We start from the raw sequence: 27,979 nt of genomic DNA on the forward strand, positions 1-27,979 counted from the left end.
GTTACAGTAAAGAATCTCTTGTATAAATATATATGCCAGAACTTGACCCAAATAAGTGCTGAGAGGTATAAATCTCAAAACAGTTTCCGAACTCTTTGTGAAATGTCTTCAGAGTCTGTGATATATTTTCTTCAACTAAATTATACAAGTAAGATATTTTGCTGGGCTGTGGGAATGCCTTACGGCATGTTACTGTGGAGCTCATGGTAAAATAGAAAGAATATAAATAATTAAAATAAAATTGACAAATGATAAATGATTTAATAAATTAGAAATTCAAATGCCGGGCACTTTTCTAGAACCTGGACACAAAGCATGAACCTAACAATAACCCTGCCTTCATGAAAAATATGGACTACTTGAAAATTATACCTGCAACACTAAATAAATATTCATTCTTCCAGTATATTGAGATGTTCATTTTCAATTAGACAATTTGCTTTCCTCTTTGAACACATAGTTATGTGATGGCTCTATAAAAGATTTTAAAATAACTATAGAAGGAACTATTGGTAAAGATTGTGGGATACTAAAAATGGCTACAAAGAAAGTTACGACAAAACCTCTGAGTTTGAATGGAAGTCCTACTAGATTAGAGTCTATGCCTGTGACATTATGCTTCTGGTTCTTGTTCTTAAATGCTTTTCTCATGATAGTATGTAACTTACTTCCTGGAATGCCATTCATTAAGAAAATATTTAATATTTGCTAAATGTCAATATTTATGCCAGCACTTTTAAAGTACAGAAACATGGAGTTTCTTTACCTCATGCAAATATGCTGTGAGAAAGACTTAAGAGCCTATTGCCTACTTTGTGGTACAACACTGAAGACTCACCATCCAAAACAAACAGACTTAGTAAATTCTTGTGATTTGCAGTAGTTCTGTTCTATAAGGGCACCACAAACACTGAAATCATCGCTCCTGGGGGAATACAAGGTTATGTTTCCGTGAGCCCTCGGTCACAACATGTTCATTAACTGATCAATACATAACCTTGTTCTATGTGTGTTTCTGTTTAAAAAGAGCACTTCAGTGCTACATTTGGAGTCTGTTTTAAACAGCAAAATCACTAACAAAAACCACAAAAATGTAAAAGCATGGCACTACATACACTGTGAAAAGAAGGCTTGTTTATAGTATGACAGCTGAGACAAGAAGGTAGAGCCTCGCTTTGATCAACCTCTGCTGGGAAATGAGCATCAGGTGAATCAATTTTTCACCACTCTGAATGACCGTAAAAGTGCTCCAAGTACTGACTTTGGGGTTACACATAAATTTTAGTAAGCATGTGAATCTGCCAATATGAAATCTACAAATAATGAGTACCAACTGCAAATGAGTCAAATATTTCAGTGCGGTATCTGACTAGATTGCCACTGAAAGACACAGTTTGGAAAACCCCTAATAAATACCCTTTAGTTACTATGCAGACAAAGAGTTCTAGACTAGAGTGCTTCAATTAAGATGTCTGAGGCTTTCATAAATGGATGTTTTTTAAAATGTTATTTCCTACCTGATATATTCTAAAGGGGATATAACGAAATCCATTTTCTTCTGCAGGATAGTCCATGAGTTTCCGATTGATGGCCCAAAACTGGTCAAATCTGTCTGTAATGATATAAATTATTTGTTACTAAAAATGAACAACATTATAATGGAATACCTCACATGAAGAGATGAAAGTTTTAAATATCCCTCTAGAAGTTTCTGAAAGGACATCACATATATTTTCTTATTTTTATTAAACTTATCTTTCCATAAACATAAAGCAAATATAAAATTAATTTTTTCTACATTATTGCATCCTCTCCCTAGATATTCGCACAGCCATTTTTTTCTCATAAGAAAAACTGTAAACATATAAACATACGACTACTTGTGTTATCAAGGCAAAAAACACACCAGGTAGAGGATAGATGTCTTGACTCTCCTGGTACTACTTCTAATTGCTGAGCTACAAAGGTACAGCTTCAAGTAGCCTAAATGTTAACTAGAAGTTGTGTAAAGAAATAAAGTCGCAGGGTGCGGTGGTTCACGCCTGTAATCACAGCACTTTAGGAGGAGGCTGAGGCGGGCAGATCACCTGAGGTCAGGCGCTCCTGACCAGCCTGACCAACATGGAGAAACCCCGTCTCTATTAAAAATACAAAATTAGCCAGACGTGGTGGTGCATGCCTGTATTCCCAGCTACTTGGGAGGCTGAGGCAGGAGAATTGCTTGAACCTGGGAGACAGAGGTTGTAGTGAGCCGAGATCATGCCACTGCACTCCAGCCTGGGCAACAAGAGCGAAACTCCGTCTCAAAAATAAAAATAAAAATAAAGTCAGAATACTGAACACAGTAAACATTAAATACTAAAGATTTTTTTTAAAAAGCTTTGAAAGAAATATGGAACTGGCACTTATGAAGTGCCAACTGCAGCTTAATCTCAGACCAATTAAGCTCTTTTTAAAAACTTTTCAGTTTCAAATTTTTTAAATAAACAACTTGAGATATAATTTGCATACCATAAAATTCACCTTTTAAAGTATACAACTTAGTGGTTTTCAGTATATTCAGAGTTCAGAACATTTTCAGCATCCCAAAAAGAAACCTGTAACTATTAATAGTCACTTCCCACTCCCCCTTGCCCCAGCCCCTGAAAAATCACTACTTTCTATCTCTATAGTTTGCCTATTCCAGACATTTCATATAAATGAAGTAACATAATATGTGGTTATTTTGCATCTGGGTTTTTCGCTTGGCATAATATTTTTGATGTCCATTCATGTTGTAGTATGTATCAGAACTTCATTTGCTTTTACAGCTGAATAATATTCCATTATGTGGAGTTACCAGATTTTTGTTCTCTCAGCTGACTGACATTTAAGTAGTTTCCGCTTTTTATCTATTATAAATAATGCTACTATGAACATTTGTAAACAAATGTTCGTGTGGACATATGTTTTCAGTTCTCTTGGGTATGTACCTAGGAGTAGAACTACTGGGTCATTAGGTAACTCTATTTAACTGATATATGGTAACTGTGTTTTGAGGAACTGCCATACTGTTTTACAAAGTGAGTGTACTACCTTACATTTCCACCAGCAATGTATTTGGATTCCAATTAGTCCACATCCTTGCCAATGCTTGCTACTACTGGTCTTTTTAATTATAACCATTCTGGCAGGCATCAAGAAGTATCTCATTGTGGTTTTGATTTGCATTTCCTTAATGACTATGCTGAGCATCTTCTCATGTGTTCACTGGCCATTTGTGCATCTTTGCAGAAATGCCTATCAAATCACTTTCCCTTTTAAACCAGTTGTCTTTCTGTTGTTGAGTTATAAGAGTTCTTTATAAATTCTGAATACAAACCCCTTATCTATGATTCACATATTTTCTCCCATTCTGTACATTGTTTTTTAAGCAACTCCTTTTTTTTAACTCACCCAGAATCCCACATTATAATAAAATATTTTATACTCAGAAATTTGTATCAAAATCTTATCTCTATAAAGCAAGGAAATACATCCAGAATTACAGTTCAGCTTGGTATTTTTCTATTACTAGACCTGTTTGAATCCAATCTACTGGCAATCTATTGATTCTGCTTAAACCATCCTAACCGTATATTTTTAAAAAATTAGTTATTTCTTCTTACACCCCTGTCCTAAAAGACTGTGACAGGCTTTAGGCCTTCCTTACTCTAATCTTCAACTCCAATGTGAGGGAAGACTCGCAGTATATTAGAAATGGTGTGAGAGAAAATTTTGAATCCAGTAAGTCCAGCACAATTTCACAGATGATAACTAAGGCCCAGATTGTTATATGTTTAATTAATAACCAAGACCAGAATCTTGGTCTTCCGATTCAAAGTCCCCAATTGGTTCAATAGTTTGCTGCCACGAAACTTTATCTTAATGTGAAGAATACTACTTTGACATAGTCCTCTCACATATGAAGCAATTATTCTGTCAATGCTTAAAAAAGTGTCTTTCTACCATCAAGTATCAAGCAAGAATGTGACAGCTAAATATAATGATTCTTCATGCATACTTAAAATTTTACTTTGCTGCCTTGTCATGAAATCTCAAGCACCTAGCATGGTGCATGCATAGCATATGCTCTTGAATCAAAGAATGGATAGAACACTATGAACATAATTTCTCATAAAAGTAAACTGGAAAAAGAAACATGATTGTGCCAGTTATCAATTGTATGACTCTCTTCTCCAAATTCACCCTTCAATATATGCATTGCTATATGGTCACAAATCCTTTAAGCATCTCTACTGCAACAACTATCTTAAGATTTCTCAGCCGAAAATGCTAAAAGAAGTTGTAGGAGAAACGGTTCTGCCCAATGTCCAGATACGCAAGTCTCTCAGCAAGGTGGCAGCAGGAGCCTGGCCCAGGGTTAAACAGCCCTCTCAAGACAGAATCTAGCACTCCAAAGGCTTCCTGCTTGCATAGGCACACTAATGGGCGCTTGCCCTTATCAACATCTCAATTTGCTTGCTCTGGAGGCCTGCATGGGCTGCCCATCTGTGGTTTCCCACCCAGCTGCCACTCCCTCTGCACAACCATGCCACATGTTGCTGATCACCTGCATTCCAGGTTGCCCTGACTGCCAATGGACTACATACCAACTCTGGCCTGGTGGGAAGAGGGAACTTTTCTACTAATTCAATGAGCTGAATATACCTCCTCCAATGAAGTCTGAGCCCTAGCCTTTGCAGGTGGGACCCCTTACAAGTTTGGTCTTCCTCTCTCAGCCCTAAGGTAAAATATATAGTTTTCTTATATTTTATAGACACTCTTTTATCAGAGTTTATTAATTCTTCCCATAAAACTTAGCCTGCTTAACCCACTGATTAGGCCCAAATACAACTATGTTTAAAGGGAAGACACGATAAAAAAAAAATCTGTATTAATTGATACTAACTTTAATCTTCTTATAGAAACGCTATATTCTTATATTAAAAAGGTATTTTCCCAGCAATAGCTAAAAACACCCTATTCAGAGAGAGAGAGAGGGAGGGAGGGAGGGAGGGAGGGGGCAGAGAGGGAGGGGGCAGAGAGGGAGGGGGCAGAGAGAGGGAGGAGGGAGAGAGGGAGGGAGGGAGAGAGGGAGGGAGGGAGGGGGGAGAGAGGAGGGGGGAGGGAGGGGGCAGAGAGGGAGGGGACAGAGAGAGGGAGGAGGGAGAGAGGGAGGGAGGGGGAGAGAGGAGGGGGAGGGAGAGAGAGAGAGACAGAGGGAGGGAGGGAGGGAGAGGGAGGGAGAGAGAGAGGGAGGGAGGGAGAGGGAGGGGGAGAGAGGGAGGGAAGGTAAGAGAGGGAAAGAGGGAGGGGGAGAGGGAGGGAGGGAGAGGGAGGGGGAGAGGGAGAGGGAGGGAAGGTAAGAGAGGGAAAGAGGGAGGGGGAGAGGGAGGGAGGGAGGGAGAGGGGGAGAGGGAGGGGGAGAGGGAGAGGGAGAGAGGGAGGGGGAGAGAGGGAGGGGGAGAGAGGGAGGGGGAGAGAGGGAGGGAGGGAGAGGGAGGGGGAGAGGGGGAGAGGGGGAGAGAGGGTGAGAGAGGGAGAGAGGGAGGGTGAGAGAGGGAGAGAGGGGGAGGGGGGGGAGAGAGGGAGGGAGGGGGAGAGGGAGGGAGGGGGAGAGAGGGAGGGAGGAAGGGAGGGGGAGGGGGAGAGAAAGAAAGAAAGAAAAAGAAAGAGAAAGAGAAAGAAAGGAAAGAAAGGAAAGAAAGAAAGAAAGAGAAAAAGAAAGAAAGAAAAGAAGAAAAGAAAAGGAGGAGAGAAAATCAGTGTTGAGATTGAAGGAATAACCAAGTGTCTTTCACAACGGATTTTTTTTTCCTTTTAAAAAGAGACAGAGTCTCGCTCTGTCACCCCGGCTGGAGTGCAGTGGCGAGATCTCTGCTCACTGCAACCTCCACCTCCCAGGTTCAAGAGGTTCTCCCACCTCAGCCTCCCAAGTAGCTGGGGTTATAGGCATGCATCATCACGCCCGGCTAATTTTTGTATTTTTAGTAGAGACAGGATTTCACCATGTTGGCCAGGCTGGTCTTGGACTTCTGACCTGAAGTGATCCATCCGCCTTGGCCTCCCAAAGTGCTGGATTACAGGCATGAGCCACCGTGCAGAGCCAAACAAAACAAAGACTAAGTAGGAGAAAATTAAAACTAGCAGTCACTCAGCTTATTCACATTGGGAGGAAGATAACATATATACTTCTCGCCAGAGCTACAAGCAATATTACTGATGTTAGTTTCTTTTTATAAAACTTAACATTTAAGAAGGCTATCAAATCAAAAGCATAAAACTGAAGGACTGTTCTACAGAAATATTCAATCAATTTAAAAAAAAAAGATGAAAAATACCATTCCTCAAAAATCCTGATGGTCATCCATTTTTCCTCTCTCTCTCTGCTGAATTAAGCTTTTATATTGGTCTTGCAAATTTTAAAACACCTGGAAAAAATGTTATTTTTTTTTTTAATTTCAGAGCTCTCTAAAATGCGTAAGATACCAAGTTAATTTGTATTCTTTGTTACTCACAGGGACAAACCGCAGGAAAAAGTGATAACTTTAAAGGATTTACCTATTCTTCCACTTAAGCTTTACGGGAGGTAAAAACTCAAGGCAAAATAATTCTTATGCCACAAATAACATGTCTAAAATCCCCCACAGGAGACATGGAGGACATATAAGGAGTGTAGGGATTGCTACTCAGGCTCAATTCAGCTGGCTAGGACCCTCATGCAGGAAACCGATGAAATGGTCTCCACATGCATACACTATTCACCTCCTGGTCTTTAACATCTAAGAAGCCAAAGGAGAACAGAGTTACAGCATTTCAAATAAATGTCAGATTGTGACAGCAAATAGAAGACAGACTGTAAGCTTGTCTTTGGAAGGAAAAGCAAATGGCTGAAAATCACTACAGAAGGGAACCCACTCTTCACAAAATTTTCCATCTGTCAACAGTATTATTCAAATCAGTATTACAAGTGATCATGTAATAATTGTATTGTTTTAATCAGAGGCTCTGAAGATATGTAATAGAAAACACATTCAAATATAGACCTATATGAATTAATTTCTTCATACGTAATATGTTAAACATCTCTGTAAGACAAAACAGGAGAAAAATAAAAATGAACAAGTAGTAATTACTGGTAGGCTGCCAAAAGCAGGTTTTTAGTAAGTGACCTGTATCTTCAAACTCATCTGCCTTATGAGCCAGGTCAAATTAAGAGAATCAGCCCTTGAAAATTCATCATGAACACAGAAGTAGGTGGGCCCAGTGGGCTACCCTCTGTGTCAGGGCTGAGCAGTGCCAGTCCTGGAGGAAGTTCATCCTTCATCCTGTCCATAAACACACATCTTGGCAGAAGGTTTCTACCCAGGGAAATCTGTGGTTTCAGTGAATCACAAAAGCAATAAAATCCAAATTCCTGGACAGTTTTGACCTGGACAGTAACTGTCTGAAAATTAACTGAGAGAAGACATTTACTCCTTTACCCTACAAAGTAAGTGCCACAGTCTTAGAAAATTGGCATCAAGAACAGTAATCAATATATATTTAGACTGCAATTACTTCTCTCCATGTTCACCACTACCACTTTCACCTCTCTGAGCCAACACAATAGCCTCCTACTTGCTCACTGTCCTATGTTTATCCCCTGTGCACAGCATCCAGAAAGCTCTTTTAAAGTATAAATCATCAACGAGTAAATTTTCAAATATTTTCTAATGGGCCATAAAACATAATGCTTTATGATGCACTTTAATGATATGGTTAAGTTATGTACTAAAATCATTTTAAAAAATACGCAACCCACTGCATCTCCTTACTGCCTGCATCTGGGGCAGACTGCTCCCTGACCAAACTCTACATGCAGGCAACCATAAATAACGTCAGTAACAAAATACCTCTTCCCCTAGAAGCAGATTCCTACCAGGCCCACTCCACCCCCTTGGAATGTTATTGCTGCATTTCTCTGAGATCTCACTGTCTACCTTACTAACTTACTAAGTTACTACCTACCTTACTTACTAAGCTCTAAGTCATACTATTTTTCTTTTCGGTCCCTAGTAAATACCAAACTTGTTCCCATTTCAGTTTTAGCAGCCTAGAATCCCCACTTTCCTAATCTTTACATAACTGCTTCTCATCATTCAAGTCTCAATACAGTGTTACCCCCTCAGAAAGATTTCTTTCATAATCCTAGGTAAGACAGCCCCACTTTCCAATCATTCCCTATACCATCACTCTATTTTATTCTAAGTATTATCGTTACTTCAAATTATGCAATTTACATGTTTAAGTATGTACTGTCGCTCTCCCTCAACCAAAATATAAGTCCCATGAGGGCAAAGACTTTATCTTCAGCCCTAGAAAGTTCTACGTACTTCAGCCCTAGAAAGTTAATGTACTATGAGTATGCACATAGTACATACTCAACGAATGTTTGTTAATCACTAATAGCTAAATGAATGACTAGGCAATGGGGACAATAAAAACAAGGGAATAGCAAACAAAGTGTGGCATAGTGGAAAAAGTAGACAGTCTGGAGCCACACCGCCTGGGTTTGTTTCCCGGCTTTGTCATTTATTTAATAGTTGTGTGAGTTTTAGCAAGACACTTACTGTGCCTGACACAAATTAAGTGCTACATAAGTGTTTCCTATTATCATTATCTTTTAGGCTGCCTCAGATTCAACAAGAGAAGGCACTGAGCTTCTAGATTCTACCAGGTAAGAAGTGTCGGGACCAGTATGGAAAAGTGGCCCTGCCAAAACCCCATCATTACAGAACTGCTGGACTGTTCAGTCTGGCTCAGAGCCAGGGAGTCTGCATCACTCACATCAAATTCTATGTGAATGTTGCCTGCTGGACTTATGCAATTGAGCAGCCTTTGCTAGCCATAATTGGGAGAATAAAAGCCCTAACACAGTACAGCTGCAATATTTACAACCAAATACCCTCTATGTCCCTTTTGCTTCCTCCAACTTTTTCAACCACCATATAAGGTTCTATCTTCTCACCCTGTGGGCACAATTTAGTTGCCATTTACCTCCCATCAATTTCACTGCATTCATCTCCAGCCATATCATGTAACGGTGGGAATAAGAATGGTGGTCCAAGAACATCTGGGCCAACATCTGAGGAGTCCTCCAGTCTTGACAAGCAAGTCTGAGTTCCAACTCTATCGCTTAAGACCTAGATAACCATTCCTTTCCAACCCCTTCTTCTTCTAACATGTCTTAATATAGTAGGGGAGAGGACATAAGCATGATGGGGGAAGGGGTTCTTGTTAATCTGAAAAGATGAGAGGTTCACAATTGCTACACCTTATTACAGCATAGCTTTATAAACGGAGTCAGTAAAAACTAGCTACCTCATGAAAACTCTGTAAATCATTAAAACTACTGCTTGGAAATTTAAAGAAAATTAATCTTATTAAGTATTGAGAAAAGCAGACTGTAAATTCTAATTTCAACATCACCAGCCAATAAACCATGACTGTAAGTTACAACATCTTTAAACGTATTCCAAGAGTCAATCCCAGTAACTGCCTTCATTTTTAAGTAGACAGGATTCAATTATCGTATTCTAACCAATTAAGAATAATTTATTTCAAATGTATTTTTAAGCCGGGTAATAAAAAAGATTCAAAAATCAAAAATTTCATAATGTAAAAAACAAATTACTCTGTTGTTCTATGTGCTTATATTAAAATTTGTAATAATAACGATCTTCAACTATACTCCCATTTTCCCTTCATCCATGACAATCTTTAAAGCAGCTTGTCAAAAAGAGATCTACAGAGCTACAGCACAGTGGTAGGCCAGGACTAATTATCTAAATGTATTCCTGTTACAATCATCTATAGATTTATAACCAATAACCTCCTGTTCTATTACTTTTTAAAACTACTGTATATTAAGAAATGTTATTTCTCTTGGCCAAAATTAGCTTATTACTTTCCTAGATGCAGAGGGCCAGAAACAAATTTAATATGCAATTGAGTTCATTTTTACTTCACTCAGAAAGCAAGCCAAAGTCATAAGGTAAAAACAAAAATACTTTAATTTTTGAAAGACTGACAAAAAGATACCCCCATTATGTTCACTGTAATCTTTCCAACATTTATTATGTAGGTAATTCTCTCTTTAATACAAATCCTTTATGCTTCTGGAGACAAAGTGTAAAGTAGAAAACACTATTTATCTGTTAATGATTATCCACTGACAAATAACAAAAGCTTTCAAAACAAAGGGGCCACCAATGGTCACTGGAGATGCAGTATGCAATGCAACATTTCTTAACTTTTGCTTCTCACCAGGATAGGATCATCTGAAGAGCTTTTAAAAAATACTAATATGCAGGACCCACTCCAGACCAATTACCTGATTTCCCTGGCATCAGTACTTTTGAAAGCTCCCCAGATGACTCTAATATATAGCCAGCGTTAACAACCTCCAGATGTAACAAAAAATATAGTCATGCTTCATTTAACGATGAGGATAGATTCTGAGAAATGCATCAGGCAATTTCATCATGCGAACATCATAGAATGTACTTAGAAAACCTAGAGAGTACAGATTACTACACAACTAGGCTATATGGTATAACCTATTGCTCCTAGGCTATAAACCTATATGGTATGTGCAAACCAGGAAAAGGTACAGTAAAAATACCATATAAAATATTTTTAAAAGGCACCCCTGTATAGTGCACGTACCATCAGTGGAGCTTGCAGGGCTGACTCTGGGTGAGTCAACAAGTGAGTGGTGAGTGAATGTGAAGGCCTAGGACATTACTATACCCTACTGTAGACTTTGTAAACACTGTACGTTTAAGTTACATTGAATTTATTTAAAAAATTAACCTAAGCTTACTATAGCTTTTTCACTTTATAAACATTTTCATTTTAACTTTTGAGTCTTTTGTAATAACACTTAGCTTAAAAGAAACACGTACAGCCACATAAAAACATTTTTTTATATTCTTATTCTATGAAACTTTTTATTTAAAAATTTATTTTTTTAACTTAAGACTTTTTGTTAAAAACTAAGACACAAATACACACATTAGCCTAGGCCTACAAAGTGGGAGGATCATCAATATCACTGTCTTCCACCTCCACATCTTGTCCCACTGCAAAGTCTTTAGGGGCAATAACATGAGTGAAGCTGTCATCTCCGATGAAAACGATGCCTTCCAGAATACCTCTTGAAGGACCTTCCTATTTTACAGCTAACTTTTTCTAATAAGTAGAAGGTGAACACTCTAAAATAATGAAAAAAGTAAATATTAACATAGTCGTCTATCATTATCAATTACTGTACATAATTATATGTGCTAGACATTTATCCAACTGGCAGCACATTTGTTTATGACAGTATCACCACAAATCTATGAGTAATGCATTGTGCTATGATGGTACAAGGGCTACCAGGTTACTAGGCCATAAGAATTTTTCAGTTCCATTATAATCCTAAGGGACCACTATCATACATGCAGTCCACTGTTGACTGAAACATCATAATGCAGAACATGACTGTACATTCACTTCAGAATCAGGGATCTAGGTACAAATTCTGGTTCCACCTCTTGGTAGTTCTGTGAACTCATTTCCTCATTTGCAAAGATGGTAATATTTATCTAATTCTTGTGAGGAATCACTAAGATTATGCATGTGAAAGTCTCTAGGCCTGGGATATCACAGGAATTTAGTAAGCCTAATAAGCTCCTCCATTCTATTTCAAATCTACCTAATCTGTACATGGTAGCTACATGGAAAATACCTCTATAAAGAAGTTCCCAATTTGCAAACAGTTCATATTGTGAATCTGGAGTTTAATTAAAACAGGAGATAGAAAAAACAGCATGCTCAAACAAGTTTTTATTTTGTAGGACCTGTGTAGAGTGAAATCTATCAAACCCCTTGCTCCCATTATGCACTTAATTGAGTAACAGGAGCTGTAGAGAATTAAAAAGCAAAAACCAAAATAAAACAAGTACACAAGAGATTCTTCCTTTCACTTAACATGTAGTTGGGGAAGCCAAATTGACACAAGTTATCACAATTTCTAATAAGTCTGATGAATCCTTTATTTTGCACTTGTAATGCTTGATGGCTCAAGTCCTTCCCACCCACCCCCACTTCCCATCTCCTCAAACGGCAGAGATGACCAAGTAATACAACATAGGTAGATCCCGTCTCTAACAAAAAAAAAAAAAATTAGCCAAGCATTGGTGGTGTATGCCAGTAGTACCAGCTACTTGGGAGACTGATATGGGAAGATTGATTGCCTGAACCCAGGAGGTCAAGGCTGCAGTGAGCCATGACCTTACCACTGCATCTCAGCCTGGGTGACAGAGCAAGGAGGCCCTGAATCAAAAAAAAAGGCTAGTCAAAAGTGCTATTAAAAACAAACAATACTAGAGTGAGAAATAGGGAAAAGCTGTTGGTTCTCATTACAGTGGGACCAGTGATGACTTTTATCAATAACTTATACACCTGCAAAGAATTTAGCAATTTAAAAAATCCTAGGATTTTATGTTGTTTAATTTTCACACAACTTACTGATATAGCTCTCCTCATTGTAGAGAGGAGAAAATTGCACTCAAAGCAGCTACATGACATGCCCAGGGTCATCAGGCTAGTAGCTGCTAGTGGGTGATACCATGACACAGAAGATTTTTAGTTACATTTCTATAAATAAAACAGCTTGTTTGCTAACACTCAATGTTCAGCCAATTCAGGATAACTTATGACTGAGATCTGGGAAACTATTAATGAATGGCATGTTCATATTATCAAAAATTCCAGGGTTCTATGCTTCAAAAATTATGGTAACATCTGGTATAGTAATTCAACAAATCTCATCTCCTGTAGTATTTAGAGATGACAGAACAGCACAGCTAGCAGTAGCTGCTACTACAGAAATAAATATTACTTGTTTCAACATGTTCATTAAGCCATAATTCTTCAATGAGTACATGAAGAAAGGCATTGTAATAATCAATTTAAAATATTACTCAATTAATAACTATTCTTTAAAAGAAGACAAGGACAATAATGAGTGAAACTGAAAAATCTCATCTTAGTTCAACTTTTGGCTACTGGACTGTTCAAGAAGTATTTTCCTCAAAACTGTTATATAACAACTAATTCATTGCAAAACAAAGTTGGCTGAAAACTATATACATTTCTCAAAACATATGGCCCACCCAGAATTTTACAAATTATACTTTATTACCTATAATTAGCTTATTGTGGACTAAATATTATTGTTTTAAATGTATCCCATCACTTTTAGGGATACGTGATATACATAGTGTATCCTGTAAGGTCCAAAACTTCAATCAGGATTTCCAGGAATCCTAACAGTAAAAATAAGAATAAAGTTATTAAAATTTGAAATTATCCTCCCAGTGTTTCTCAAATTTTTTCATTTACAGCTCAGATATCTGAATTGCATTACTCTACTGAGTACTAACACCTGAAAATAAATAATGCTAAAAATACTGGTGAGAATGAGCTGTATTATAATTGTAAAGCATTTCCCCTTTCAACAAGTCCATGAAGTTGTTTTCCTTCTCTTCTTACTTCCTATATTTCCCTTCATCACCTTGTCTCTTCTGCTCATTTCTTACATTCTAGGTGGACAAATATTAATCCTCTTTCATCTCTCAAAAAATATGTAAAAGAGTTATAGAGTTTTTTAAATCTTACATAAAAATAATGACTTTTAAATACATGAAAAGTACATGCAGGTTAAAGTACCTGTGGAACAAAATCTAAGCATTAACAAAAACAAGAAGATAGTTTAAGAAAAAATAGTTGCAAAAGCACTATTCACGGTAGCAAAGAATTGGAACCCAAATGTCTATCAATGATAGACTGGATTAAGACAATGTGGCACATATAAACCATGGAATACTATGCAGCCATAAAAAGGATGTGTTCATGTCCTTTGCAGGGACATGGATGAAGCTGGAAACCATCATTCTCAGCAAACTGTCACAAGCACAGAAAACCAGACACTGCATGTTCTCAGTCATAGGTGGGAACTGAAAAATCAGACACTTGGACACAGGGCGGGGAACATCACACACTGGGGCCTGTCGGTGGGTGGGGGCCTGGGGGAAGGGATAGCATTAGGAGAAATATCCAATGTAAATGACGAGTTGATGGGTGCAGCAAACCAACATGGCACATGTATACTTATGTAACAAACCTGCACGTTGTGCACATGTACCCTAGAACTTAAAGTATAATTTTTAAAAAAAGAAAAAATAGCCACAAAATCTTGACATTCTGAGTGTGGCTTGGAATTTGAAATTTAACTACAATTAGAATTATGAAAATTAACTCCAATTTGAAATGCTGTTTGGGATACTTTTATATCCTTCTAATGGGAAAGAGAGAAATACACTAAATGTAAAAGAGCTCCAGGAACTTAAGCATAGTCTGGATACTAAAGGGATACTGTGCGAAGAAATGCTTCTTAAGTAGAAAAGCACTTTGAAGACGATAATCAGGACTAAACATGCTGTATTTTAGATGAACAAACGTGTTCATTTTACTCCTCTTTTTTATAAGTTGCTTATTTTTTCCAGTGTTTGGGTAAAAATCTTGCAATTCTCTGAAAGCTAATTAAAATACCAGTGGCACAGATAGTTTTATTCTTAAATGTGATTTTCACATAAAAGGATTCTGAACCTTACATAGTTTCTAAAGTAGTAAAAGAGAAACAGTATCCAACGAGTAACAAGAAACTAGCGCTGCAATAGAACTGCACTGACTTTCTTGGTTCAGGAGATGACATCATTAATATACAGAATTTTAACAGCCAGAATTCATCACTATAGCCACTAATCAGAACTGGTCTATACAGGCCAAGTTCAAGAACATAAAATGTCACAGGGGTCAGGTGTGGGGGCTTGACATTCTCAATACAAATGATTTCTAGGCTTTTGTTTAAAAGCATGTGACACCTGGAAATATGTAATACATGAACCAGCATTAACTACTGATTGTTGAGTTAAAATGTGTATCTAGCCATCCATACCCTAGAAAGGTAATAAAGGAATGGAACACAGACTAGGCAAGTTTAAATTAGAGTTAAAGAGTGGGAAAGAAGAGTTGTTAAAATATGCAGAGATAGATCAAGTGAGCTAGAGCTGAAAGGAAAATACACAGAACACACATTATTTCAAAAAATGTAAGCAGAATGTCTTACTGCAACGACAGCATACTATTGATTCATTTGTCATTTAGTAGTCACCTCAGAAAAAGTAAATAATCACCATCATCCAGAAACAGTTATGGTTAAGTTTTCAATGAGAAGTTTACATAGTTCACCAGGCAAAACAGTTCACACCTACAATCCCAGCACTTTAGGAGGCTGAGGTGGGCAGATCCCTTGAGCCCAGGAGTTCAAGACCAGCCTGGGCAATGTGGTGAAAGGTTGTCTCTACAAAAATTCAAAAATGAGCTGGACGTGCTGGCAGGCACCTGTAGTCCCAGCTACCCAGGAGACTGAAGTGGGAGCATTGCTTAAGCCTGGGAGGCATAAGGTTGCAGAGAGCCGAGATCCTGCCACTGAACTCCAGCCTGGGAGACTCAGAAAGACTCCATCTCAAAAAAAAAGAAAAAAGAAGACGTTTACACGGTTAAACTTACATATAAGAGGTAAATGGTTAAAATAACTGTTTTGTTTATTTGTTAAATCCCTTTGTTTAAAAAAGAATATAGTTACACATGCAGCCAAATAAGTCATTATGACAAGAGGACATACTAGTTCTCAAGGGAAGAATTGCTGGAATAGATGAGAAACTTCATAAATGGGTTAGCCCACACTGTGAACTTTGAAACATATCTGGCACAGCTGTTGTGATGGCAGTGATAATTCACGTGAAGTACCCAGAACAGAACTTGGAATGAGTTAAAATGCACTCAACAAGTGGTCACTGCTACTTTAAATGAGAAGCAGTTTTACCTATTAACTCCACATCATTTCCCTCTAGAGTAGTGGTTCTCATAAGAGTATGGTGGTAATTAGGGTGATAACGGTAGAGATGAAGAAAAGTCAATAAATAGGGGTTTATTTTGGAGGTAGTATTGACAGAGCCTATTGTTAGGCTGGATGTAGAAGTTGGGTTGAAAAAAAAGAACAATTATTACCAGAGGTGGGGCCTGGGGGGAGAGGGCAGTGTGCTATTGGCATCTAGTCTGTAGAGGCCAGAAGTGCTGCTAAAGATTACACAATGCACAGGACAGCCCCAACCCTCACAGCCACATCAAAGAATTATCCAGTCCAAAAAAGTCAACAGTGCAGAGGTTGGGAAACCCTGCTCCACAGGAGTGGTTCTCAAACTTTAGTGAGTCAAAACCTTCTGGAAGACTTGCTGAAACAGGCTGCTGGGACTTACCCAGAGTTTCTGGTCTGATTCAGTTGATCTAGGGCACATTTTTTTTTTTTTTTTTTTTTTGAGACGGAGTCTCGCTCTGTCGCCCAGGCTGGAGTGCAGTGGCACCATCTCGACTCACTTCAACCTCCGCCTCCCAGGTTCAAGTGATTCTCCTGCCTCAGCCTCCTGAGTAGCTCGGATTAGAGGCGTGTGCCATGCCTAATTTTTGTATTTTTAGTAGAGATGGGGTTTCACCACGTTGGTCAGGCTGGTCTTGAACTCCTGACCTTGTGATCCACCCACCTCGGCCTCCCAAAGTGCTGGGATTACAGGCATGAGCCACTGCACCCGGCCGGTCTAGGGTACATTTCTAATCAGTTCCCAAGTAACGCTAATGCTTTTGGCATACTTTGGGAAACACTGATCTAGAGAAAGGTGGTAAGAAGCTAATAGACAAAACAAAAAAGGATTAGAAAAGTAAGTACATCTAAAGTTTTCCATTCTCTTAAAGAAAATCATAAAGTTCTTAAAAAGTTTTCCATTCTCGAGTTGATAAGATGGCTGAATAGGAAAAGTTCCAGTCTGCAGCTCCCAGCGAGACAAACACAGAAGGCGGCAGGTGATTTCTGCATTTCCAACTGAGGTACCCAGGTCATCTTGTTGGGACCGGTTAGGCAGTGGATCCAACCCATGGAGGGTGACCAGAAGCAGGGTGGGGCATTCCTTCACCCAGGATGTGCAAGAAGCCGGGGAGCCTCCCTCCCCCAGCCAAGGGAAGCCATGAGGTACTGTGCTACCCGGCTGGGTTACTACACTTTTCCCATGGTTTCTGCAATCTGCAGATCAGGAGATTCCCTCATGTAGCCTACACCACCAGGGCCCTGGGTTTCAAGCACAAAACTGGGCAGCCATTTGGGCAGACACCGAGCTAGCTGCAGGAGTCTTTTTCGTACTTCAGTGGCGCCTGGAACCCCAGAGAGACAGAACCATTCATTCCCCTGGAAAGGGTACTGAAGCCACAGAGTCAAGTGATCTCGCTCAGTGGGTCCCACTCCTACGGAGCCCAGCAAGCTAAGAACCACTGGCTTGAAATTCTCACTGCCAGCACAGCAGTCTAAAGTCGACCTGGAATGATCAAGCTTGGCGGGGGGAGGGGCATCTGACATTACTGAGGCTTTACTAGGCAGTTTTCCTCTGACAGTGCTAAGGAGTCTGGGAGGTCTGGACTGAGTGGAATTCACCACAGTCCAACAAAGTGGCTGTGGCCAGAGTCCTTCTCTAGATTCCTCCTCATTGGGCAGGGCATCTCTGAAGGAAAGGTAATGGCCCCACTCAGGGGCTAACAGACAAAACCCCCATCTCCCTGGGACACAGCACCTGGGGGAAGGGGCGGCTGTGGGTGCAGCTCCAGCGGATTTAATCATTCCTGCCTGCCGACTCTGAAGAGGGGAGCTGATCCTGACAAGACGGATTCTCCCAGCACAGAACACCAGCTCTGCTAAGGGACCGACTGCCTCAAGTGGGTCTCTGATCCCCGTGCCTCCTGACTGGGAGAGACCTCCCAACAGGGGTCAACAGACACCTCATACAAGAGAGCTCTGGCTGGCATCAGGCCAGTGCCCCTCTGGGACGAAGCTTCCAGAGGAAGTAGCAGGCAGCAATCTTTGCTGTTCTACAGCCTCCACTGGTGATACCCAGGCGAACAGGGTCTAGAGTGGACTTCCAGCAAACTGCAGCAGACCTGCAGAAGAGGGGCCCTAACAAAAAGAAAGTAACAACATCAACATCAACATACAGGACCCCCACAAAAAAACTCCATCCAAAGGTCATTAGCCTCCAAGATCAAAGGTAGATAAATCCATAAAGATGGAAAAAAAAAAAAAAAACCCCAGCGCAAAAATGCTGAAGATTCAAAAACCCAGAATGCCTCTTCTCCAAATGATCGCAATTCCTCTCCAGCAAGGGCACAAAACTGGATGAAGAATGAAGTTGATGAATTGACAGAAGAAGGCTTCAGAAGGTGGGTAATAACAAACTCTTCTGAGCTAAAGGAGCATGTTCTAACCCAATGCAAGGAAGCTAAGAACCTTGATAAAAGGTTATAGGAAATGCTAACTAGAATAACCAGTTTTGAGAGGAACACAAATGACCTGATGGAGCTGAAAAACATAGCACAAGAACTTTGTGAAGCATATACAAGTATCAATAGCCAAACTGATCAAGTGGAAGAAAGGATATCAGAGATTGAAGATCAACTTACTGAAATAAAGTATGAACACAAGATTAGAGAAAAAAGAATAAAAAGGAACGAATGAAGCCTCCAAGAAATATGGGACTATGTGAAAAGACCAAACTTACGATCGGTGTACCTGAAAATGATGGGGAAAATGGAACCGAGTTGGAAAACACACTTCAGGGTATTATCCAGGAGAACTTCCCCCACCAAGCAAGACAGGCCAACATTCGAATTCAGGAAATACAGAGAACACCACTAAGATACTCCTAAAGAAGAGCAACCCCAAGACACACAATCATCAGATTCTCCAAGGTTGAAATGAAGGAAAAAATGTTAAGGGCAGCCAGAGAGAAAGGTTAGGTTTCCTACAAGGGGAAGCCTATCAGATTAACAGCGGATCTCTCTGCAGAAACCCTACAAGCCAGAAGAGAGTGGGAGCCAATATATTCAACATTCTTAAAGAAAAGAATTTTCAACCCAGAATTTCATATCCAGCCAAACTAAGCTTCATAAGCGAAGGAGAAATAGAATCCTTTAGAGACAAGCAAATGCTAAGGGATTTTGTCATCACCAGGCCTGCCCTACAAGAGCTCCTGAAGGAAGCACTACATATAGAAAGGAAAAACCAGTACCAGCCACTGCAAAAAACACACCAAAATATAAAGACCAACACTATGAAAAAACTGCATCAACTAATGGGCAAAAAAAACAGCTAGCATCATGATGGCAGGATCAAATTCACACATAACAATATTAACCTTAAATGTAAATGGGATAAATGCTCCAATTAAAAGACACAGACTGGCAAACTGGATAAAGCATCAAGACCCATCAGTGTGCTGTATTCAGGAGACCCATCTCACGTGCAAAGACACACATAGGTTCAAAATAAAGAGACTGAGGAATATTTACCAAGCAAATGGAAACCAAAAAAAAATAGCAGGGGTTGCAATCTTAGTCCCTGATAAAACAGACTTTAAACCAACAAAGATCAAAAAAGACAAAGAAGGGCATGACATAATGGTAAAGGGATCAATGCAACAACAAGAGCTAACTATCCTAAATATATGTGCACCCAATACAGGAGCATCCAGATTCATAAAACGAGTTCTTCAAGATCTACGAAGAGACTTGAACTCCCACACAATAATAGTGGGGGATTTTAACCCCCCACTGTCAATATTAGACAGATCAACGAGACATAAAATTAACAAGGATATTCAGGACTTGAACTCAGCTCTGGACCAAGTGGACCTAATAGATATCAACAGAACTCTCCATCCCAAATCAACAGAATACACATTCTTCTCAGCACCACATAGCATGTGTATTCTAAAATCGACCACATAATTGAAAGTAAAGCACTCCTCTGCAAATGCAAAATAATGGAAATCATAATAAACACTCTCACAGACCACAGTGCAATCAAATTAGAACTCAAGATGAAGAAACTAACTCAAAACTGTACAACTACATGAAAACCGCTCCTGAATAACTACTGGGTAAATAACGAAATTAAGTCAGAAATAAAGAAGTGCTTTGAAATCAATGAGAAAAAAGAGACAACTTACCAGAATCTCTGAGACACAGCTAAAGCAGTGCTAAGGGGGAAATTTATAGCACTAAATGCCCACATCAGAAAGCTGGAAAGATCTAAAATCGACACCCTAACATCACAATCAAAAGAATTAGAGAAGCAAGAGCAAACAAATTCAAAAGCTAGCACAAGACAAGAATAATTAAGATCAGAGCAGAATTGAAGGAGATAGAGACATGAAAAACCCTCAAAAAAAAAAAAAATCAATGAATCCAGCAGCTGGTTTTTTGAAAAGATTAACAAAATAGACCACTAGCTAGACTAATAAAGAAGAAAAGAGAGAAGAATCAAATAGACACAATAAAAAATGATAAAGGGGATATCACCACTGATCTCACAAAAATACAAACCACCATCAGAGAATATTATAAACACCTCTATGTAAATAAACTAGAAATTCTAGAAGAAATGGATAAATTATTGGACACATACACACTCCCAAGACTAAACCAGAAGAAGTTGAATCCCTGACTAGAACAATAACAATTTCTGAAATTGAGGCAGTAATTAATAGCCTACCAACCAAAAAAGTCCAGGACCAGACAGATTTACAGCTGAATTCTACCACAGGTACAAAGAGGAACTGGTACCACCATTCCTTCTGAAACTATTCCAAACAACAGAAAAAGAGGGACTCCTCCCTAACTCATTTTATGAGGCCCTAACTCATTTTATGATACCAAAACCTGGCAGAGACACAACAAAAAAAGAAAATTTCAGGCCAATATCCCTGATGAACATCAATGTGAAAATCCTCAAGAAAATTCTGGCAAACCAAATCCAGCAGCACATCAAAAAGCTTATCCACCACGATCATGTCGGCTTCATCCCTGGGATGCAAGGCTGATTCAACACACACAAATCAATAAATGTAATCCATCACATAAACAGAACCAATGACAAAAACCACATGATTCTCTCAATAGATGCAGAAAAGGCCTTTGGTAAAATTCAACATCCCTTCATGCTAAAAACTCTCAATAAGCTAGGTATTGATGGAACATATCTCAAAATAGTAAGAGCTATTTATGACAAACCCATAGTCAATATCATACTGAATGGGCAAAAGCTGGAAGCATTCCCTTTGAAAACTGCCACAAGACAAGGATGCTCTCTCTCACCACTCCTATTCAACATAGTACTGGAAGTTCTGGCCAGGGCAATCAGGCAAGAGAAAAAATAAAGGGTATTCAAATAGGAAGTCTAATTGTCTCTGTTTGCAGATGACATGATTGTATACTTAGAAAACCCCATTGTCTCAGCCCAAAAACTCCTTAAGCTGTTAAGTAACTTCAGCAAAGTCTCAGCATACAAAATCTATTTGCAAAAATCACAAGCATTCCTATACACCAACAGCAAAGAAGCAGAGAGTCAAATCATGAGTGAACTCCCATTCACAATTGCTACAAAGACAATGAAATACCTAGGAATCCAACTTACAAGTGACATGAAGGACCTCTTCAAGAACTACAAACCACTGCTCAAGGAAATGAGAGGACACAAACAAATGGAAAAACATTCCATGCTCATGGATAGGAAGAATCAATATCATGAAAATGGCCATACTGCCCAAAGTAATTTACAGATTCAATGCTATTCCCATCAAGCTACCATTGACTTTCTTTGCAGAATTACAAAAAAACTACTTTAAATTTCATATGGAACCAAAAAAGAGCCTGTATAGCCAAGACAATCCTAAGCAAAAAGAACGAAGCTGGAGGCATCACGCTACCTGACTTCAAACTATATTACAAGGCCATAGTAACCAAAACAGCATGGTACTGGTACCAAAACAGATATATAGACCAATGGAACAGAACAGAGACCTCAGAAATACCACCACAAATCTACAACCATCTGATCTTCGACAAACCAGACAAAAACAAGCAATGAGGAAAGGATTCCTATTTAATAAATGGTTCTGGGAAAACTGGCTAGCCATATGCAGAAAACAGGAACTGGACCCATTCCTTACACCTTATACAAAAATGAACTCAAGGTGGATAAAAAGACTTAAATGTCAAGCCCAAAACCATAAAAACCCTACAAGAAAACATAGGTAATACCATTCAGGACATAGGCATGGGAAAAGACTTCATGACTAAAACACCAAAAGCAATGGCAACAAAACCCAAAATTGACAAATGGGATGTAATCAAACTAAAGAGCTTCTGCACAGCAAAAGAAACTATCATCAGAGTGACTAAAGAGCTTCTGCACAGCAAAAGAAACTATCATCAGAGTGAAGAGGCAACCAACAGAATGGGAGAAAATTTCTGAAATCTACCCATCAGACAAAGGTCTAATATCTACAATCTACAAGGAACTTAAACAAATTTACAAGAAAAAAAGAAACCCATCAAAAAGTGGGTGAAGGATATGAGCAGACACTTCTCAAAAGAAGACATTTATGTGGCAAACAAACATGAAAAAAAGTTCATCTTCACTGATCATTAGAGAAATGCAAATCAAAACCACAATGAGATACTATCTTACACCAGTTAGAATGGGGATTATTAAAAAGTCAGGAAACAACAGATGCTGGCAAGGTTGTGGAGAAATAGGAACACTTTTACACTGTTGGTGCAAGTGTAAATTAGTTCAATCATTGTGGAACAGTGTGGCAATTCCTCAAGGATCTACAGCCAGAAATACCATTTGACCCAGCAATCCCATTACTGAGTATATTCCCAAAGGATTATAAATCATTCTACTATAAAGACACATGCAAATGTATGTTTACTGCAGCACTATTTACAACAGCAAAGACTTGGAACCAACCCAAATGCCCATCAATGTTAGACTGGATAGAGAAAATGTGTCACATATATACCATGGAATACTACGCAGCCATAAAAAAGAATGATTTTGTATCCTTTGCAGAGACATGAATGAAGCTAGAAGCCATTATCCTCGGCAAACTAACACAGGAACAGAAAACCAAACACCACATGTTCTCACTCATTAGTGGGAGCTGAACAATAAGAACACATGGGACACAGGGAGAGGAACATCACACACACGGGGGCCTATCGGTGGGTTGGGGGCAAGCAGAGGGGGAACATTAGGACAAATACCTAATGTATGCAAGGCTTAAAACATAGATGACGGGTTGATAGGTGCAGCAAACCACCATGGCACATGCATACCTATGTAACAAACCTGCACCTTCTGCACATGTATCCTAGAACTTAAAGTAAAATAAAATAAAAGTTTTCCATTCTCTTAAAGAGAATCATAAAGTTCTTAAAAGGTTTCAAAACAGGCCTGGCGCAGTGGCTCATGCCTATAATCCCAGCACTTTGGCAGGCTGAGATGGAAGGATCACTTGACTCCAGGAGTTTGAGACCAGCCTGGGCAACATGATGAGACTTCTCTTAAAAAAAAAAAAAAAAGGGTGGGGGGGCAGCAGGCATGGTGGCTCACGCCTGTAATCCCAACACTTTGGGAAGCTGAGACAGGCGGATCACGAGGTCAGGAGATTGAGACCATCCTGGCCAACATGGTGAAACCCCATCTCTAGTAAAATACAAAAATTAGCCAGGCGTAGTGGTACGCACCTGTAGACCCAGCTACTCAGGAGGCTGAGGCAGGAGAATCCCTTGAACCTGGGAGGTGGAGGTTGCAGTGAGCTGAGATCGTGCCACTGCACTCTAGCCTGGCAACAGAGCAAGACTCTGTCTCAAAAAAAAAAAAAAAAAAAAAAGCAGCAGTTTCAGAACAAAAAAAATCACTTGAAAAATAAGTTTATAAATAATAGTGTGTATGTATATATGTGGGTGTATATAATTTTTTTAAGAGGAAAGAGGAATCATGCTGTAAATTCAAACAGTAATGATAGGTCATGACTCCAAGAGTGAGAATCATTGATCAGAGAAATGTCTGTCTGAATTTCCTCTATACAGTGTATCAACATTCATAAGGAAAAGTTTTTTGGACCTTCCCAAACTTAACTTATATATTAAAAAAAGGACAGTATCTTAGAAGGCATATATTTTTAAAAATTCATTAAAGCAGACCAAATATAAAAGATATGATAGTCATTTTACTCTAGATGATTTGAAATTTTAAAAGTACATAAAATTAAGCCTTTGTATTCTTATAAAGTGTCACTAAAAATATTTTCGATGACTAATCAGAGTATAAACTGAAGTATTGACCTATCCATAAAGATTTATACATTTATCAACTGAATCTCATATGCAAAAATGTATTGTTTATCAATGATGGATACATGACAATCCACTGTTATTAATGAACTCTTTCCAACAATATTAGTGTGTCCGGAATTGGTGGGTTCTTGGTCTCACTGACTTCAAGAATGAAGCCGGGGACCCTCGCGGTGTTACAGGTCTTAAGGTGGCGCGTTCTGGAGTTTGTTCTTCTGATGTTCTGAGTTTCTTCCTTCTGGTGGGTTCGTGGTCTTGCTGGCTCAGGAGTGAAGCTGCAGACCTTCGCGGTGAGTGTTACACCTCTTAAGGCGGCACGTCTGGAGTTGTTCCTTCCTCCTGGTGGGCTCATGGTCTCGCTGGCTTCAGGAGTGAAGCTGCAGACCTTCACGGTGAGTGTTACAGCTCACAAAAGCAGTGTGGACCCAAAGAGTGAGCAGTAGCAAGATTTATTGCAAAGAGGGAAAGAACAAAACTTCGACAGTGTGAAAGGGACCCAAGCAGGTTGCCACTGCTGGCTCGGGCAGCCTGCTTTTATTCTCTTATCTGGCCCCACCCACATCCTGCTGATTGGTAGAGCCGAGTGGTCTGTTTTGACAGGGCGCTGATTGGTGCGTTTACAATCCCTGAGGCTAGACACAAAGGTTCTCCACATCCCCACTAGATTAGCTAGATACAAAGTGTGAGCTAGACACAAAGGTTCTCCACATCCCCACTAGATTAGCTAGATACAAAGTGTCGACACAAAGGTTCTCCAAGTCCCCACCAGAGTAGCTACTTACAAAGTGTCGATTGGTGCATTCACAAACCCTGAGCTAGACACAGGGTGCTGATTGGTGTGTTTACAAACCTTGAGCTAGATACAGAGTGCCGATTGGTGTATTTACAACCCCTGAGCTAGACATAAAGGTTCTCCACGTCCCCACCAGACTCAGGAGCCCAGCTGGCTTCACCAAGTGTATCCCGCACCGGGGCTGCAGGTGGAGCTGCCTGCCAGTCCCACGCCGTGTGCCCGCACTCCTCAGCCCTTGGGTGGTCGATGGGACTGGGCGCCGTGGAGCAGAGGGCGGCGCTCGTCAGGGAGGCTCGGCCGCACAGAAGCCCATGGAAGGGGTGGGAGGCTCAGGCATGGCGGGCTGCAGGTCCCGAGCCCTGCCCCGCGGGAAGGCAGCTAAGGCCCGGTGAGAAATCGAGTGCAGCGCCGGTGGGCCGTCACTGCTGAGGAACCCAGCACACCCTCCGCAGCCGCTGGCCCGGGTGCTAAGTCCCTCATTGCCCGGGGCCGGCAGGGCCGGCCGGCTGCTCCGAGTGCGGGGTCCGCCAAGCCCACGCCCACCCGGAACTCCAGCTGGCCCGCAAGCGCCGCGCACATCCCCGGTTCCCGCTCGCGCCTCTCCCTCCACACCTCCCTGCGTGCTGAGGGAGCCGGCTCCGGCCTTGGCCAGCCCAGAAAGGGGCTCCCACAGTGCAGCGGTGGGCTGAAGGGCTCAAGTGCCCCCAAAGTAGTAGCCCAGGCAGAGGAGGCGCCGAGAGCGAGCAAGGGCTGTGAGGACTGCCAGCACGCTGTCACCTCTCATTAGTATAATCTGTATTGCACTGCGAAATAACTGCCTGAATGTTTCACCAAGTTTTATTATCCATGATACTCACTGCCAAGTCTACCCAAAACACTGTAGAAGGCTATAATCCAAATTATTACAAAGTTAATTTATTCACTTAAATCATGTAATTTCAGGAGCAATCCTTCTCCAGAAACTTAGCAAATTTTTTACTGCTTTATATTAAACTGCAAATGCATGAACTCTAAAAATCTCACCATTATTTTTAATTACAGAAAGAACACCAAGAGATTGATTTAAAATATATAATATATATAGTAAAATGCTTGTTTGTTCCATAGTAAAACTTAATTGAATGCTCAAGCAGGTTACAAATTTGCTTTAAGCAACTTTCTCACGAAGTTGTAGATTCTTAAATGCCACACACAGAGTTTCAGGTTGGAATTATTTACCTTCCTGCAAAACGTACTACAGGCAAATAATAATAATAACAAAAATGACCTAATTAGCTCAGCTATATGTACAAAAAAAGCAAACATAAATAAGGTGGCTCCATATTTCATTGCTTTGTATGACTGTGACACATTCACTGCCATATTCCTGAAGCTAAAATTCCTATACTAATTTGCAAAGTAAACACAATATGAAACTAGAAGCTGCAGCATTAGATTCTAGTCTATTATGCATTCTCCATCTGCTGTCCCACACTCACAATATTTAATTTTAGCAAAATCTAATTCAGTGTATCTCTACATGAATGCCTCATTAGACATCTCAAACTTTTAGCCTCCAAGATGGCCTCTCAAATAGGCTTTACTTCCCATCTCATTATCTAATATTTCATATCTCAGTATAAAGCACCACTCTCCATGCAGCTGCCCAAATCATAACCCAGGAATAATTCCTTCCTTGTTTTTAACCCATCCTCTACATCCAGCCTAACAATAGGCTCTGCCAATCTATCTCTAAAATAAGCCCCAAATTTATTGACTTTTCTCCATCTCTCCCATCATCACCCTAAATATCACCATATTCTTATACCTAAGACTATTACTAGAGCCACTTTCATTCTTGACTCCTATTCCATTCTACATTGAACAGCTCTTATATCATATTCTACATCTCATCACTCCCCTGCTTAAAAGTCCTGCAATAGCTTAAAATCCAAATTGTTTTCCTTGGCCTACAAGGCCTTAGATAATTTGGTTCTTTCTCATCTCTCCAAACTCATCTCGGGCCACACTTCCTCCTCAGTCACTACACCTAAGACATGCTTATCTTCTTTTGACTTCTCAAAACATACCTATTGTGGACTGAATGTTTACATCCCCCTATAATTCATGTTGAAATCCTAACCTCCAACATGATAGATAAAGTGGTGGGGCATTTGGGAGCTGATTAGGTCATAAGGGCGGAGTCCTCATAAATGGAATTACTGTCCTTAGAAAACAGACCCCAGAGAAAGCTCTGTTTTTACTCTGTGAGGACACAAAGAGAAGATAGTTATGAATCAGGAATAGGGCCCTCATCAGACACTGAATTGCAGGCACCTTCCTCTTGGACTGTCTAGCCGCTAGACTGTGAAAATAATCAGACGTCTTCCCTAATCACCTTAAAGTAAACAGGTCCAATTCTAATTGGTCAATATTCTCAGCACTTTATTGCTTTCAAAATAGTATAAACGAAGCTTTGTGTACTGGCAATATCATAACCAATGAGGTTTATCCAAGACATGATAATTGCTAATGGCAAACAGCATAAAACCAACTGCCAAAAAAATGCTTTGCGTCCCACAAGAACTAGATATAGACAAGTGCCATTTTTGCTACACAGAATGCTTTAAAAAAAAAAAAATTGGTGGGAAATAGAGAAGGGTATCCTTGAAGAAAAACCTGTGTTTATCTACACTTTTCAAACCTATGCATAGGATTAGTTCTCTGGAAGTGCCTAGAATATTCCCACTTTAGTGCCTTTGCTCTTGCTGTTCCCTCTGCCTAGGAAGTTTT

General features: G+C 39.8%; 1 protein-coding gene and 1 pseudogene across 2 annotated transcripts in view; one reads left to right on the forward strand and one right to left on the reverse strand.

The window, feature by feature from the left end:
• The window catches only part of ATG5 (autophagy related 5), a 140,991-nt gene that overhangs the window by 59,638 nt on the left and 53,374 nt on the right, over nucleotides 1-27,979 (reverse strand). For both annotated transcript variants that reach the window (XM_004044467.5, XM_019030082.4), the window contains one exon: nucleotides 1,518-1,612. In XM_004044467.5, coding sequence (XP_004044515.1) covers nucleotides 1,518-1,612 — 95 coding nt within the window. The remainder of the gene's footprint in view (nucleotides 1-1,517; nucleotides 1,613-27,979) is intronic.
• On the forward strand, nucleotides 27,659-27,814 carry LOC129534581 (uncharacterized; annotated as a pseudogene).

This window comes from Gorilla gorilla, chromosome 5 (assembly GCF_029281585.2).
Source record: "Gorilla gorilla gorilla isolate KB3781 chromosome 5, NHGRI_mGorGor1-v2.1_pri, whole genome shotgun sequence".
NCBI lineage: Eukaryota > Metazoa > Chordata > Mammalia > Primates > Hominidae > Gorilla > Gorilla gorilla.